This window comes from Anneissia japonica, unplaced genomic scaffold (assembly GCF_011630105.1).
Source record: "Anneissia japonica isolate Jap-2015-1 unplaced genomic scaffold, ASM1163010v1 scaffold69_len1423075_cov170, whole genome shotgun sequence".
Lineage (NCBI taxonomy): Eukaryota > Metazoa > Echinodermata > Crinoidea > Comatulida > Comatulidae > Anneissia > Anneissia japonica.
The window spans coordinates 13673-32175 of NW_022748202.1; the positions used below are offsets into that span (position 1 = coordinate 13673).

Here is an 18503-nt window from a genome sequence, read left to right on the forward strand (position 1 = left end):
ACTAGATCCTGGGAGTTGGCTGATGTGCAATGTCAACCTATTTTACTCCTGTACTTTTGCATTCTTTGAGCAACCCTAAATATCCGTTTGATGTAATGAGACATTTTCTTGGACAAAGACTGTCCAAGTTCAGATTGAAAGGAACACCACAGAATCAGTGAAGCTCCCCTACAGTATTTAACACAGCTAACTGCAATTAACTTTATCTCCAATGACTTTCAAACCCAAATTCAAGAATGAACTTTGTCCTCACCTGTTTGTAGCTGTTCAGGAAGTGTTACTATAGGGATGCCATGAAGTGTGCTAAGTAAGGTGTTTGTATTACCATCAAATGTCTATTTATATACGCTTTAAAATTAAATGACATGCATATAAATAAAGTTGTCCCATGAGTTGAAAGGATATGTCTTTGTAATCTGTTTCTTGAATATTACAGTACGCAAATTCTGCTTGCGCATATTAGGTTGAAACAAAAGCCATTAGGATGTGTTGAACCACACTCAACAATATATGGCCATACAATATTTTATGTTACTCAAGCCCAACTACTGTACACGTAACCTAAACTTCTTGCCTGATATTTCTAAAGGCAATTTTCCAAGCTTTTAATAATATTATATATTACTTTTACCCATAGATTTTAGCCCTGTTGCTACCATTTTCCCAACACAACCATTTTTTTGCTGAAGATCATTTTCCATAGAATTGCTCACCCTATTGGCAACTGTCACCGACAGGTGTTGGAAAGGTTGAATGTTAAAAATTTAAAAAAAGTTAAACCAGGTTCAACCTTCCCGACAACTGTCGGCGACTGTTGCCAACAGGGTGAGCGATTCTATGGAAACCGAGCTTTAACTAAAGTTTCGCTAATGTAGCATAGGTTTTTATTAAGAATAATGATTAATGCATACTGTATACTGTACAAGGTCTTAAAAACCAGTTGGTCCACCGTTAAGATTGGAATAAAAATATGGTGCGAAATAATCCATAATTTAAAAACTTAATACATTAAACCAAATTTAAGGAACATATAATGTTATCAAAGCAGGTGTCTACAGTATATACACCTGAAAATTAGTAGACATTTTTTTGAAAGGTAAAATCATTCAATATATGATGTTAGCCCCAGAAACTAATGTATGGATTTGTTTTATACCATCACCCCCAAATTGAGATCTGTGTTTATGTACCCTAGTGGGAGTCAGTTAGTCTTGATCTTTTCTACGGTTTGTTCCTTCCTAAACCAAGCAAGGTGCTATATTGACAATACCGTTAGCAAAAATCATGATTCTTCAACAATTAAAACTCTTAATTTGCAAACCAAGTTATAATTACTGCATTTTAAAAGAAATCATTGAAATTATTTTATTATAATTGCAGTTTTTACACATCACTCTTGACTTGATATCCTTACGCTGACAGTACATGTCCAATAATCAGGTTTAGTGCTCGTTTTCTACAGTTGTAGAATTTTATGAGCCAACAAAGAATAAGACAAATGTACCTGAGAGGCAATTCCACTGGATGACTAGATAACATCTGCTTTCTAACCTGATTACAATTCCCGTTCATTTAAGCATGAAGTACAAACCAGTGGCCATTAGTCATTGATTTTTAGGTTGAAAATCAGCTGAAAATGGTATGTAAGATGCGTTATATGCCAGCGGTTATGAACACTTCATTTAATTAGATAATAATGACAAAGTGTAAATAGTATTTGTAGATTAAGATGAATAAAAGAGGGGGTGTTTTGTTATATAATTCCTGTGATCTGTAGTTTATGATTCATTATACAAAGTGTCCAACCCCTTAAACTGAAAATAGAGATGAGTCTCGAAAGCATAAAGTACCTAGGAGTTCCAGGGGCACTTGTCATTCAAATATTGTTGTAAATTTATTGTAAAGGTAAATGATGTACAAATTTTACTAGAAAGATAAAATACTATACAATTAGGATGAGCTGTTATGATGCAGTACTATAAAGGTCATCTTCATAATGTTTGAACCATATACAGTATCTTCTCATTAGTCACTACTGTGCAAAACTAATGGGTTCATAAAATACATCCATAAATTTCATTCAAACTTTATGGAGCCTATTAAATCAATACAGTGATAATGATTAATTATAATTCAATATTAATCTAAAAAGTAATATGTCAGATCAGATAAAAATAATATTCACTTCTATAGTGCTCATAATTTTTGAAACTTAAACTTTTATAAATTTTTCAAAATCACTCCAAATCTAGAAAATGATTTATAAACACCATGATTTTCTTAAAACCAGAGAATCTTAAAAAGCTTGAATTAATTTGAATGAAACCATTTTAAAGAAAATTGACTAAGAAATAGGAAAAGTAGGATTATTAAAGGTAACAATTAGGGACTCAAAATATATTTAACAGATCACAATCGAAAATGGAATGAATACTTATGTACAGAAAAACAATTATAAATACTGTACTTGACAATAAGTTTTAAATTTTAATTTGATGTACATGTACTGTAATTTAATAGTTTTCATTTCATTTTGAATTAATTGAAAATTGATTAGTCTTGTACTGACGACATAGTGTGTTTGCAAAGTTTCTATGCTTTGTTTTCTCCATTTAAATACTAATTACAGGTTGAATTTTTACACATAAATGTAAATTGCTAAAAATGAGGTATGGATGTCTGTTTTTTGGGATTTAAATTTATCTAACTCAGTTTCATCAATTCTAAAACTTTGTGTTCAGATGAAGAATGTGATTCACTGTTGTCAGCATATATCAGAAAATGGGTCAAAATCGCCAGAGAAATTATCTCCACAGGGTAAATTGACATTTCATGGAAATAAGATGCCGTCGATCTAGCGAAAATATAGAAATAGTGAGCAAGCCCAGCCAAGCAGGCGACAGAAAACACAGTTTACCTATAATGAAAAGTCTGAGCTTAATGCTAATTGTGAGTTGGTTGTCGACATAGCATTGGTACTTTATCTTCCACAGTAGCTGTTCATGTCGGTTTGATATATGGTCATGAGATGTCATAGACTACAGTAATTTATAAATACCAACACAAAAGTTACACACTGCATTCGTTGCATTGTTGTTTTATTACGCATTTGAATGGCGGGAAGATTTACAATGACATGTTGTGGCAAAATCTACCAAAGTTCCCATGATTGTCAGAACTTCTCATTAAAAATAATAAATGTCAGTTTTTAAGAAAGAAACCATACACTTAATAAATAGATGTTATATTTGTAATATAAGTTGCATTTGTTCATGAGAGAACAAATCCTGCAACAGGATTTGAACCCAGGACCCTGAGATTGGAAGGCAAGCAACAGCTATTTGACCACTGATATCATAACCCTTGTGCATTTTAATTACTACTGTAATAACTTTTTATAGATTTTTTTTCAAATTCAAATATAATTTTTAAATACAGAATAATTAGTGTAGTATGTGTACTCATCATATAGTACATTGAATAATTTTATGTAATCTTGTGATGTGGTGCTGTACACTTGCATATTATTGGTCTAGAAATTAAGAAATTTAAGAAATTTACATTTTAATATTCTGCACTGTTAGAGTAATTAAATGATATTTTATATTCATATATTCTGTTACAGTTTAAAGTTTCAGAAAGTGCAGTTCAGTAGTCAGAAATTGATTGCATTTACATGACAATAGTACACAGCACTTTACAGAATAAATGAAAAAATAAAAAAATATTGAAGGTAGAAATTTAGACCATTCTAAAGATGACTGTAGTACTGTATTGGGACAATATACTATTTTTGAATCTCTGATTTGCCATTTCTTTGAATAAAAGCATACATTTGGGGTAATTGCCCATTTTCTCTTCTTTATGTTATTGTATTTTTTAAAGAACAGGCCCGTGGCGTGACTTAATTTGTGGGAGGTTTGTTTCAGTGGAAAGTAGACCCTTTGGAAATCATGGTACAATAACGTAATATTGTTAGCTGGGAAAAGCTTAAGAAATGCCGACTTGAAATACCTCTGGTTTGTATGATCTTTGATACTCTGAAGAACATTGTAAATATATTTACGAATATCAAATTTTCGTTTTTAATGCGGACCTTCTCCAGTTTTTGGGCGGGTCATTGTAACCCCCTTAACTCCCTTGCTACAGGCCTGAAGAATACCAATATTTTGTATTATTAACTGTCACTTCTTTTGGATGCACATGGAAAATGCAGTACAGTAATGAATTGTATATTTACAACAAAGATATTAGCGGCATGAAAATGAACATAAACCAAGTCTGCATTCTTGTGTAATTTCATTAAACATGGCAAATGTCAATATATTCTATGAAATCAAAATATCATTATTTGATGCATGTTGTCATGGCAATTAAGCTACTTAGAGTAATCTACAGATCTCTTGGATTTGATGTTAATATATTTTTTTATGACTCATTCCTTTATTAAAGGAGGATTCTCTTTCTTACAGTAGGAGGTGACATAGGCCTAGATATTTTGTTTGCATTCAACCATCCATCTATATTGCTGAGAATATAAACATTCTGAATTCCATCTTTGGATGTGATGCCGTATAGGTTTGAGTCAGTGCTCATTTACTCATTTTATTTAATTATCTGATCTCACAAAATATATAAAAAAAAGGTATGAACGACGATACAGTAGGAAAAATCAATGCATGCCCATTTGTACCAAGCATGTGGGTGCCAATATCAATGTGAACACACTTTTCATTTTAATATCAATGAAAATATTGTGAGCTTTATTATCAGAATTACATCTACAGAATATATAACAGTTCAAGCAAATAATAACATTTCATTATGGTAAAAGCACATTAATTTTGTAAACTAACTCGAGTGGTTATCTCCTGAAGATGTTACAGTAGATCGTCAATCACATTACAAATACCCCGAGCTGTTCAGCATTCCGTCATTCAAGATTTTCATCTCTTGCATTTGAGTACCCTTGACCTCTTCTGCTAAAGTCCATAAAAGACGGCTAAATGGAAACGTTGACGTTACTTGTCAGGCTGACTGATTACTTAAGATGCCTCATTAAAAAAGTGAAAAAAATTAAGAGATACTTTAAAGTGCTGTTTTATACGGTACGCAACTTAATGTTTCTGGTTGCAGTAATTAACACGCCTGTCTCGGTTGCCGTAAGCTATAGATGCATATGTAGAAATTATTATTCGGTTGTTCAACTATTATCGGCACATGCATTCTGTACGTGCATGGCTAAAATACATACATACACATCAGGTTATACATTAAATTCTTTATGTGTTTAAACTGTATTTTATAGCGTTATTAAATTTTAAAGGAAGAAAATTTATTGTTATTTAATTATGTACCGTTGTAAAATTTTATTGCATGAATGATGTCTACTTTTTATATACATTACTAAAAAAAAAGTGTTTGTAGGTTTATCAATAATGTTATATAAGATAGCGTCATTTTAATGTCAGTTGTAAGTATATTGTTTGAAATATCAACAGCTATAACAATTCTTTAAAATGCAATGGTTTTAAGCTAACTTGATATGTTACAGACAGAAAGAAAAACATAATTTAGAATGGCATATATACGGTGGGAAAAGAAGCAGCCACTGTACTGGGTTTTTTCCTGTCGGGTATGGCCACTCAACCTTCTTAATACTAGTAGCTGTTTAATCTTTTGCTGTAAATCTTCCTTCAGTTTACCAAAGTTTGATCATAAATTTGCCATTCAGCCATTAAAATGTTTGTATATTTTCTCAAATTGTGTTACGGTAGTACAGTATTATATGCATTGTTTTCGAACTTCCAAAATCGTTTAATATCAAGTACCGAATTTGAAATTCCACCAACAGGAATTAATCTGTTATATTGAATGGAGTTGCTATGGTGTAGTCATGGCTTTAAGGATACGATTCCATACCCTACTGCAAAGGTCTGAGTGTTTGGTTACTTTACAATAAAGAGCCATTGTCTAAATGCTAACTTGCAAAAGATACACTTCTTTCAAAGTTTCAACTGTTAAAATTTGTTTATGGGGCTTAAAATAAAAAACAATGGGCGTAGGCATGTGACATTGATTTGTATGGTATTTTCTGTTGTGTGATATTGTTTTCTAGGGTGGAAAAAACTAGGACAAATTAGATGATGTTGATTAAGTGCCAATGGATTATAAACTTTTCAAAGGCATACTGTATGTAATGACGCCTTGTTGATTACTGTGGTTGGAGCCAAATTATTCAAGCATAGTAATAGTTGATGATGATGATGTTTATCTCTGTTTATTACAAAGTGTTGAGACATAATTTTACCCTATATTTCTCGATGTTGTTTTTACAGAAATTATTGGAAAATATTGATTTTTTTTCTTAAGTTATCAATGTCATTAAGATCACTGTTTCAACTTATCAACATTTAAATATAACATGATATGAAGTACTGTATTTTTATCTGCTAGATTTTTTTTTTTACTTCAGACATTTTAAATGGGTTAAGGGGTGATTAGGAAATCCCTGTGCACACATAGATGTGCCACTATTGTGAGGAAAGCTGTTTTGTGGCCAGAGTATGAGTCCATAATATCCATTTTTCAAAATATCTATTTTATAAATATTAAGAGGATGAAATATTTATTAATGTGTGCTGTAGCTCTTAATTTAATAGACTTTTTGCGATATCCCTGTGTGAAACCAATTGAAAAATCCAATTTGCCACCTTACACAATTTCCCAAGTCAATAGTAATGTTATCTATTCCAAAATAAGCTTGGAGAATTAATAGTAGTACAATTAAATATTAATTACTCATGTTGGATCACACGCCTAATTATATTAAGAATGGATGCTATTTTTCTGGGTACTGTACAGGACATGTGCAGTGTTGGCGCCAGAAATTTGCCATCAAGGGGTCCGACATGTCTGACGGAGGGTCCAAGCCAAGAGGCTGACGAAGCCATCGGTCGACGGCCTGGCATAAATACTCACTTTGTAGGGTTCACAGGGAGGGTTTTTATGGCTTAGTACATGGTATAAAATGTGCTTTTAGACCACAATATTAGGGATTGGCAGTCAAAATAACGTTGGATAGGCAAATTCTTATTTTTTTCATTTTTGATCCGACAACCTAGTCGTGCATGACAGGTGGTCTAGGCCTATACTACGGGGTGAAAATGCTCCCCAGCCCCACTGGCGCCACTACTGTACATGTGGTTAGCAGTTTAGCCTGTACAGTTATCTTTGAAAAGAACTCTTTGCTTTGTTCGGTTGCTAAATATGTATGTGTAGCTTGTGAATTGTTCCGCTTTCTCAATTGTTGGGTCGGTAAATAGCTCGATAGTATATCCTTACTACAGGCAATGTTATCAGAAGCTATTATGCTGGCTATTTACTGTCCATGGACAATTTCTGGTTTTATGATAATCTTACCTGAGCCCTACAGTCTAATTCACCTGTCCACGTCCCTCCGTACTGTGCAAACAAAGCTAAGCATGATAACCTGTGTTCCATTGTCCTATAGTTAAATACAGATGTAGTTAAGCTTGTTGCACATGTAAACAAACTCTGATTTCAATCATTTGACCTTAAATCTGGTTTATTCAAAAGTTGACACTTAATGTATAGAACCAGAACGCAGATTTGTAAAGGTACCAGGTACTTGCCTTTTTAACATTATCTTATGATTTTGGATGCTGTAAATTAAATTCTTCTGATTTTGATATGAATAATATATTGTACTACTGAGGGCATAACAAATTTTGAATATTATTTTCCCATACCTACTGTAGATGCATCCTCTCCCTCCTTCGATGTGGTGAACCCCAACCCCCTCTCTTGTTGTATCCACAACTAATTCTCAACCATGTTATTCCTAGCTACTATATTTAATCTGCCTCTTCTACAGGCTAGTTATAGTAGTTACCAAGTCTTTTTTTAATTATTTAAAAAATTAATTTTATATATATATATATATCAAAAAAGAAAAAGAATACTACACAATGTGCATGTAACCAACGGTTTGACATCCTAAAGTATCGAATGTATATCTAATGTAATTTTTTTTTTTTACAAAATGAATTATCTAATTTGTATATTTCAATAATTGTAAAGCTTTCTAATGAATAGTGAAACAATTGTACTACTACATTGGTTATAGTTCTATAATTTTTACATCCGCCAGCTACTGTAATTTTATAAGGATTTTTGTAGAAACATTTTTAGAATGTGCCACTGAGAGTTATATTGTGGATTTTAGTGCAAATACTGTATTTAAAAAAAATCCCAAATGGATGAATGGATAGATGGATTTATTAAAAAACAAGTGTGCAAATATAAACTATAATTAATAAACATTTTTATATGAAACATGAGCTTTTGCTTGGTCTAGCTTGCTTGTTCAGGTAATTTATGACTTTTACATATTTCAAGGTAGTATCGTATACTGGTAAACTTCCATGAACCTGTTCATAATTGTGTTATCTACTATCAATATCACAGACACTGAACTCAATGAGATAATATTATACATGTAAAGAAGAAAGCAGTTGCAGAGGTTATGGCACAAAGTTACTACCATAAATCTCTTAAATAATGGTGAAAAAAAAGTACACTAAATTTGAATGAAACATCTGTCTACATGGTTGTACCTACTCAACTGAAAATAATCAAACTTACTCAATTTTGTTTCTCCAGAAATTTAATACTGACGCCTAAATTAGTAAACTGTTCAAATTGCAAATTATTTATATCAGTAATGATATTTTGTAACATTGTACTTCAACGTAAAATGAAATCTAATTCTTACTTCTCATTGTTTTGTTTTCTAGGTGATGTACAGCCAATACAAATGAAGAACATTCAACAAGCGCAATTCATCCCTCTCACTGAAGTTCTCTGTCTCATCATATCAGAGCTGAATAAACGAAAAATTAATGCAAACCAAGAAGTTATTCGTGGTAAACTATCCGAGTGCTACAACCATATAACGCTACCAAGCATGGAGATCATCTACAAATCATTAACGCATCTTCTAAACCAGGGAAAGATCCGGCATAACGGAAACGGTTATTTAGCTCTGGATCAGTCTGTTCCTCCTGCAGATACCGAATTTGATGATTATCTTCTGAACTCTGCTTATTATATAAACCCTGAACAGACAGAGAAATCTTATTTAATATATAAAGATGGTCAGATAACGAAACACACACTGCCTAAAACTGTATCAGATAAAAGTACTCAAACACCTAAAGATAAGCAAGAAGAAACAACACCAAAGGCTAAAGCAGCACAACCAGTAGACTCACCTAAAGTGACAGCAAAAAAGGTTCCCGCAAAACCTGCAGTCTCAAAGACTTTACCCACAAAGTCCCCAGTGATGCATTCTTTTGATGACTCTCTTGTATTTAACACTCTTAAACCAGAGTACACTAGACCTGGGTTACAAAGAAGTCTCTCGATGCGTGAGCGAAAAAGCAAATCTCTCCCACGTTCAAGTTTTGATCGCACACGATCAATGCGCATGGGCCGTGGCTATGCAGAGGATGACCTGTTGTTGACATCGGATTCAGAGTACAAAACGTCATGCCTTGGACGTTTATTGAGTGGCAAGCACCACTCTAAGAACCATTCAAAATCGTTGAATAAAACTGCTGTGGAATCGCCAACAGTGCCAGCTAAACAGATAAAAACTACCGACAATCTTTCCAAACTTGAAACTTTCTCTGCTCAGTTTCCGCCATCTGATATTCATGATCCGTTCTTTAATCATGTGCGTTGGTTAAACAATGAAAATGCGAGGAAGAGTCTAAACTCAAGTGAACTCTCAAGCACTTTTATGGATGATCAATCAAGTGTGCTAACTACAGATAGTTTTGGGATACCACGCCCTCCAGGTGAAACAAAATCGTTACCAAAAGACGCAACAAAATTCAATGTGTACCGTATGCAGACTGGGCAGCTGACAGCCAAAGCACAAAGTCTGCATATGAAGTACAGAGAAGCCCAGCAGGAATCATTACCTGAAAGTGAAGCTGAGTTTTTGAAACCAACAAAACTCTATGATAACAAGTATCGTACAAAAGCAGTTTCTCAACAAACAAGCACAAAAACAACTAAAGTGGACCCATCAACTAAAGAAGACAAAATTAAACATTATTTCCAAACATTGCGAGATAGCAGCCCAATCAAGATCCAACCATTTCAAGGTGTAGATAACGAATCATTTTGCAACGACCCAGAATTAGATTACCGCCCTCAAAAAGAGAACACAAGAGGAAGGGGGACTAATAGTAGGGGGAAAGTACGCGATAAATCAAGGGAGAGATATAAGAAAAGAAATGCAACAAAATATGATGATTGTGAATCTCAAACATCAACTTTAACTGGATCTGAGAGATTACCAACACCACCACCATCCGGAATACCGAATGGGGAAATCTCTGACAGCGGTAGTTCTGTGTATGTTCAAAATTATCCGCATCATCCCCATTATGATCAGTTAACAACTGATACGGATGAAACATTATCATCACATGATAGTGAGATGCCCGTACATTATCGATCAGTTATAAATGCAAATGAGCCTGGAAAGCCACACCCACAGTCATTACCCGTGCAAAACCAGTTCAAACCCGTTCATTCTAGTATCCAAGTTAACAATAGTCATGCTGGTGAAAACCGTAGAGTCTCTGCACCCATTGTTGTCTCTTCCAGACCCCCAATCCAGATTCCAGCTGAACTTCCTCGAAAATCATCTGAATACTACTATGACCAGGAAATTGATAACTTGATGGGAGGATTGCCGCATTCAGTTGAAGAGCGACCTCTCTTGTCACCTGTTCAAGCTATTAGGACATTTTCAGCTTACCCAGAATTCTCTGGTACAAAATCTAATAGTCAGGACACTTTAGACTCTGGAAGGAACACATGTAGTATTTCGCTAACAAGTTCTTCTCATTATGAAAGTGTTCAGACAAATTTCAGTGGAGGAAATCATTACAGTCAAATTAATGTCAGAAGCCCAGATAATTCAAGTAACTTTGAACACAATAAGCCTTATATGAATGGTCACAATAACATCCAACAGGTCCCTAATCGAGGACCACCTGTACATAATCGTATTGAGAGCTTGAGCTCCACCGGAGACGGTGACAGCGGCTTCAACTCCCCACGCTCGTCGGTTGCACAAAATCGCAATAGTTCAACTCCGATTGAAATCATGTCACCAGAACGCTTGATGGGGAAAACCTCACCGACAAAGTTCTCATGTAAACCGGAATATAAAACTTTAAAGGAACATGAAATAGATGATTACGATCGACCTCAAAGTCGCAACCGCAAGAAAAATCGACCAAAATCGTGCATGGACAGTGAGCATTCAAGCGTATCAGATCTAACCGTGAAGACGGCTGTGAACAGCAAGGAACGCAAGCATTCTGATAATAGTTCCTCTTCAGATAAATCAGGCGGTTCTAACCTAAGGCGCAAACACAATGGGAAGAGACACCACAAAAGTTACGAACTAATAGGCATGTTATAACTATGTACATTCGACAGTTATCTTTTCATTATGTCATTTAAATTATTTTTAATATAATTATTGTAAATATTGTTATTACAATTGTAATGTTATTGCTGTATTATTGTTGTTACTGTTATTATTATACTGTTAACTTGTATATATAAAATTATCTCAAAAAATGTATGGTATGTATTGGTCACAACGTTTTAACTTTGTTAGCCAGTTTGTGATATTTAAACCAGTACAGAATTGTATTGAGTAAAATGAAAAGAATCCATTCAAACTCCTTCAGTGGCATAATGCCTAGGGGCGACGAAGGGCCCCTACTGTACTTACCCATAGGGTAGTGCGTCCTAAATTTTTTTTTAATGGAGGTAACAATAAAACTATATTCAAATCTTAAGTCTGTGAGTGACATATCCAGCCATTTAGAGGTGCCATAATCATAGATTTTCTTATCTCAATCCCAACCATGGTGGGACTGAGGATGGCATATAGTAGACCCTTCATCCGTGACCGTCTATTTCAAATTCCTTGATCCGCCAATGAATACGTTGACAAACACAATTAAAAAACGAGCACATCTAAAATCCTTCAATGGAATTGGCGACCAAGACCCAAAGTGGGCCCCAGTATCAAAAAGATACAGGGCCCTAGCTAAAGCGTTAAGCCACTAGACCCCTTATTATTTAAGCTTGTGTGCATGTTAAGAATAAGGTTTTGTCTGTCAAAATTAGAAACTTTTTTTAGAAATTAGTTTTTTTCGGTCCTCAATCTTTTTAATCGCTAAAGCCGGTCACTCATTGCGCTTGACGGTCATTGGCTGACGCAATTATATGTAAAACGCAATGCCACTATGCGCACAATGGATTGTTTTTAATGACTGTCCTTTCAGAGTGCCACTGACAATCAGCAAACAGCAATGCATCGCTCCCAAAGACCGGAGCTAGATTCATCGTACGAACCGTCGTACAACACAACGAGTTCCCAGCTTAACACATTATGTAGCCTAAGGTTTGGTAAAATGTGAGGCATTATTCTGCCAGTAAGCTTAATGTATCTTTTTATATACCGAGTGCCTACAAATTTAGTTAATGTGCATTACTGTAGGCCTTCAAGATATAAGTGTCTGTGATTGAACATGTTTCAAATTCTAGCCATCCACATTGACTATGATATCAATACTGATTATTCCCCTGGGAATAAACTACTACGTTGATGTATTATATGGCATGATGTTGCCTGATTCAAGACTCATTGGTTCAAGTCATGCTTCATTAATTGTTTCTAGCATTTTCTGATCCAGTAGTGACTAGTCTAACAACTACAATCAGGCCAAATAAAAGCACTATGTTTCTCATCAGCTTGCATATAATTATTTCTGGGCGGCTTTCTTTTAATTTACCAGCCAGAAGATGATACCCAGAAAAGCCTACAGAAAGTCAGTCATCTTCGGTAGTAATTACTATACATGATGTATAGCTTGTTATAGAGATATGGGACTATGTTTGTGGGTGTATTTGTGTGGGTGTGTCACTGCTATCTTGGGGAAGAAAAAAGAAACGGGTCCCACATCCTCTAAAAAAAAATTTTTTTTCAAGAGAGAAACATTTTTTCTTTTATTTTGCTTTTAAATTCTCGTTACCATACATTAAATGCATTAAAATTTGATTTTAATAATATTTATTAATATATAAAACCTTTAAATGTGTCACCTTGCATATGCAGTTTTTAGTATGTTACTCTTAAATGCTCTTATAATTTGTGAAGTTCAAATTCCAATGTTATTTATGCGAGTTTGCACTTGCTTGTATTTAAGCCTTAAATTGGTCATGTATCTCATAAAATGTGTAATGTGATTAGATTTGCTTTTTGATAAGTACAAGTAGAATATTTATTTTTTTGTTTTTAAAATGAACTTTACCCCTGTACTTGAATCTTAATTTAATTAGGTACAAATATTCATTAATAGCAGTTATGTTAACGTATGCTTTCAAATGTCTAATTCATGAAGCAAACAATGCTTTGCCGTTAAGCTATGAAAACTGCCGGTTATGAATTGCAAATAACATATTGCTTGGCACCTGCATTATGTATTTGTGATTGTTTTGCGAGTAGGCCCACTTCTCATCAAGTGTGTTTGATTGTCTGTGTCTGCGATCTGCATGCTAGGCAGCTAGACATGTATAATTACAAGTCAAAGTTCATTGTCTAAAGTCAAGATGATTTTATTGTGTAAATTATGATATTGGTGATTGACAGCGAGTTGATTGGTCTACGAGCCAGCCAGGCAGATGTGAATAGAATAGCAACAGAGGCATCTGTACATAGACATTCTGTGTGCACTGTGCGATCTTGGTCAGTGGCAGTGAGAGAAACAAGGGGCAGATTACTGTAAAACGGTCTTAACTGATAGTTTTAACTACTCGAATAATTCCGGCTTTATCACTTAGACGGTGTTACTAAAGTCAGTCTGCTAAAACCATTGCTATAAAACGCTCTTTGCTTAGATTGCTTTGAGTATTGGAACGCAAACAAGCACTTCCTGGTAACATGAAACTGAGGGCGCTGTTACACTTGTTCGAAACATGCATATTTTATCAAAATGAACGTAATAAAACATAGACCGGTTTTTACAGACGCTGAAGCTTGCGGAATATTTTTCATTCGATTTTCAGTCTTCATCATGATGAAAATGATTTAAGACTGTTTTAAGCTTCCTCAGAGTAGGCTTTAAAACTGATAGGACCGCGGTATAGCAATGGTATATAATCATAGACCAGTAGTGACGTCACAATTAAAGCCGGATAATCGTTAAGACAATCTAAAGACCGTTTATAGCAATACCCCCCAGGACTATAAAGACTTAAAGCTCTGTCCACACTATAATCTATGATGTCATAGCATACCCATATATGGGCAAATCACAGGTATTTATCACATAAAGTAAAGATTGCAAGGATAAGAAGTCTTACATTCAATAACTACTATAAATTGCAAATATGTTTGATTTCCGGTGAATCTCTTTTATGGAAAACATCACTTAGGAGTATTCTTCATCTGGACCCATTTCCAAAATGTTTGTTCATTAAGGATGTATGTGTAAGGTAGTGCAACCTCACTCATTTCTCTACCTTTACTCTACTTCTTTATCATCCCTTCTATATTCTTTTGCTCTACCTTCCCCCTTTTATGTTCCCCATCCCTTTCTACATTTCTCGTCTGTCTATGCTATCCTTCAAAATTTCCCTATCAAAATTCTCTTTTATACTTATCCAGAACATGAGCATAGGCTGGGGTTATGCACCCACCCTCTCTGCACCCATCCTCTCTCCCCAATGACCAATGTTATGTATTCATTGGAATAGTGATTTAGTTCCACATTCTCAATTTTCACACCTCCTCCCAGTTCGTATTTTCAATTTCCGCACCCCCCCCTCCAAGATTGAAACCAATTTACGCCGCCTGCTTCTCTTATCTATGTTTCAGCTCATCAGTTGTTCACCTTAAAAGCTTCCCACTTTAATCTTGCAACTATTTTTTTTTCTTCATTCTCTCCCTTTCCTTCCATAATCTTACTCCTCCCTTTCATCTCCTCTTTTCAAATTCTACACCCTCCTTCATGTTTAGATATTAGATGTTTGTAATGTATGTATAAGGTCATTGGTAGCTAAAGTTGAAGCCTGCGAAACAGGAAAACAGCTATTTTAAGTATTTGATCTCTGTACAGTATTTTAACATAAACTGAACCACAGTGTAAATGCCTGTCCACACTATGAACTTTATGTGACAAATATGTTGGTGTGATATGTGCAAATCAGTGTGGACTGGTCTTTATATGTTTTTGAAGAAGTCTGTATTAATATTATCAGAATATTTAATCTTGATAATGAAATTGACACCAAACAGATTACCTCGCCTTGTTCTTTCTAAATATTTAATCATAATTGTTTTATCCATTTTCATAATGTATATATATTTATAGATACTACAATTCTTAATTTTAACTGTTCCTGTTATATAATATTCTTGGAAAAATAGCTGATAATTTCGGTGTTTTTTTTCTGAACTTGAATTTAGTCCTGTGGTATTTTCATGTGTTCACAGCCAATTACTTTACATGACAAATTGCAAAGGCTACTTTTATTTTAAACAGACACTGGATGATACACCAATAGTGTTAAGATATCCCCTTAAGTAAACAGGACCCTACAACAACAATAGAATTATTGTATTTTAATTCCCATTCGTATTAAATATTTTAATCATGACATCACAAAATATGGACATTATAATTAATGCGGGCTCAGTATTAATTTACGTAAATTTGTAGGAATGCCACTTGGATTGTTTAACTTACGGGTGATTTTAGAATCATCACCATGTATACATACAGTAGGTTTGATGTTTTCTGATATAAGGTGTAGTGCTGTATCACCATGTAGAAAAAATAAATTGTCTTTACGAAGAATTTTTGTCACAGATGTTTGTTCTCAGTGAGTCATTATTGCCTAATGATGCTGGTGCCAAACCACATAACAAAACATCCCTCCCCGTCGAAGAGAGCTACCCAATCTTGGAGAAAAAATACTATTTCATTGGGGAAAAAAATAATATATATTTTTATACATACAGTATTAGTAGTATTGCATCTCGCCCCAGGACCACTTTCGAAGGATTGTGGGCGACACCCAACCACTCCCAGTTTTCTCTTGGCGGCGACATCGGACCCCCGTCTGTCAAAATCTGGCGCCATTCCTGTTGCAGGCCCTAAATTTGGGTAACTCATTTTTTATTGTGCTTAGTGCGCGCCATACAAAACTTAATTGGCGTCCCATACACGATTTTTAAAAATTTATTAGTTCTAAATTAACTTGCTCGTTGGTGGCGCTGCCCAGAATGAGAAAAAAATAATTAAGAGAATATTGTGGCAAGTCTGATGTGCATTCTGTTGTGTACAATTCACTGTGTGGTTATTATGACAGTAATCGCAACAGTCTGTATGCCTCTCATGATAGTTTTTCAAGTGCTTTTTCTCTGTTGATGCTGTTTCCATAAGCTGTTTCCAAGTACAGTACTGTAATTTCGAATATCCGGACATCGGTGATTGGTCAAATCATGGACTTATTAATAAGAATAGGTCAATGGTCAAATTCGATTATGTCTTCATGATTTCATTATCTCTCAAAATATCCTATTGAACGTACAATAACTACAGTACTGTAACATTTTTGTACAACAAAATTCATCATTCATACATATGTATGAATACGAGGCTGAGTCAGTTGAATACTGCTATAGCTTCTCATTGCAGATCATCTATTACAAAGTTTTGTATTTAGCCACGGGCCTTGCTCACTTATTTTGTAATCTTATCGACAGGCTAACTGTTCATTATGACAAAGAACAACGTCTCTGGGTGATAAAGTGTATTCTCGCAATTATTATAATATAATACGGTATATAACAAAAAATGGCCTGTAACTAATATGATTTTATTTTACTCTTTAAAAAAAATAAATAAATTGAATGATAATCGCCAGCATTCTGACAATAGCAATTTTCTATCTATATGTAAATTAAATAATATTGGCGGGAAGTACCAGTTTACTCTGTAAATTCATAATAATTCATTTGTCTTATAGTCACGTATTTCAATTATGAGCATGTGCAATGTGGCGTTACTTAGGCCTATTGGGAGTAGTTGATTCTGCTTTCCTATTCCACATCCCTTAATAACAGTTAGGCCAAAAAACTCCATTATTTAGGGTTGATAAAAATTAAAAACCCGTCCTACTATAATGGCTTCGACTTGCACTGTGTCTGTAGTAAATTACATGTGTTCCTCTAAACCGAACCTCAAGAGATAAGATCAAAAGTGCACCGCCGCTCATTGACCGTATTTTGTATATCAATAATGATTTCCAAATCACAAAAACAGCTTAATTTACCAATTTATACTATCGACGACAGTGTCATAAGATTATTTTAAAAAGTGTGTTCACGTCTATACGCTAATGTATATATCAGGAGTGGGCATAAAAATTGGTCGGAATCCAACACCGAGGGCCGCACCCAAAACTTGTTGTTTCCATTGTACTTCCAAAAACCTCTAAGAACTGCTTTTACACCCAATTTATTCTCAGTTTTATTTTACATATGATCGGTGTCGGGCCATAAAAACAAGGTGTTTTCTGGCCAATGTTGCTTGGCACACATAGGGTTTTTAATTCATTTTCGCGGGCCGCAAAAAATCGCTGGCGGGCCGCACTTTGCCCACCTGTGGTACGGTATATACAGACGTGAACACAGTATATGGATATGAAGTGGAAGTAACACTTTTCTACGTTCAAGTAAACAAGGCCTACATGATAAACCACGGAGGCTTGTTTACTTGAATAAACGAATTACATTGAATTGTCTTCGTTGAAGGAAACAGCCAAGCTCGCATTTTTTTATATAATATAAATCAAGATAGCCTTTAACACTGTTAAATTCTATACATAAATCATCAAAGAAAGGTAAATACAGTGTTCGAATAAAGGACATAATAATTCATCATGCAGCATAGCTCTCAACGAATGTAGTCCTGTAAATAAATAAATAAAGAAATTGTGTAATAAAATTCCTATGGCGGGAATCCAACCTACGACCTCTCGCTGTCAAGGCGAGCGTCACAACCATTGGACCACGGAGGCTTCATGGTTAACAGATTCAAATACCACCAGATACACTCCATTACACAATAAGTACGGCTAGAAACAAGACCTGTACCTCATAGCGGTTAACAGTGTTAACGGCTGTCAGGTACAGGTCTTGATGATGGGCATAGCCCATCATTAAGTACCGATGATGGGCTATGCCCGAAACATGTCGTATTAATAAATTTCACTGAGGCAGATTACTACCTGTTTGACTTTGATTTTATATTATCACCCTGCCCATGCAGCTACTTTGATTTATATATATATATATATACTGTCTCTTATAC

General features: G+C 34.6%; 1 protein-coding gene across 1 annotated transcript in view; it reads left to right on the forward strand.

Moving 5' to 3' along the window:
- Positions 1–15996, forward strand: part of LOC117120734 — a 28254-nt gene extending 12258 nt beyond the window's left edge. Inside the window, exon 2 of the mRNA XM_033265803.1 lies at positions 8820–15996. Within this exon, the coding sequence (XP_033121694.1) occupies positions 8820–11530 (2711 nt within the window). The 3' untranslated portion in view covers positions 11531–15996. The remainder of the gene's footprint in view (positions 1–8819) is intronic.
- Positions 15997–18503: the final 2507 nt, after the last annotated feature.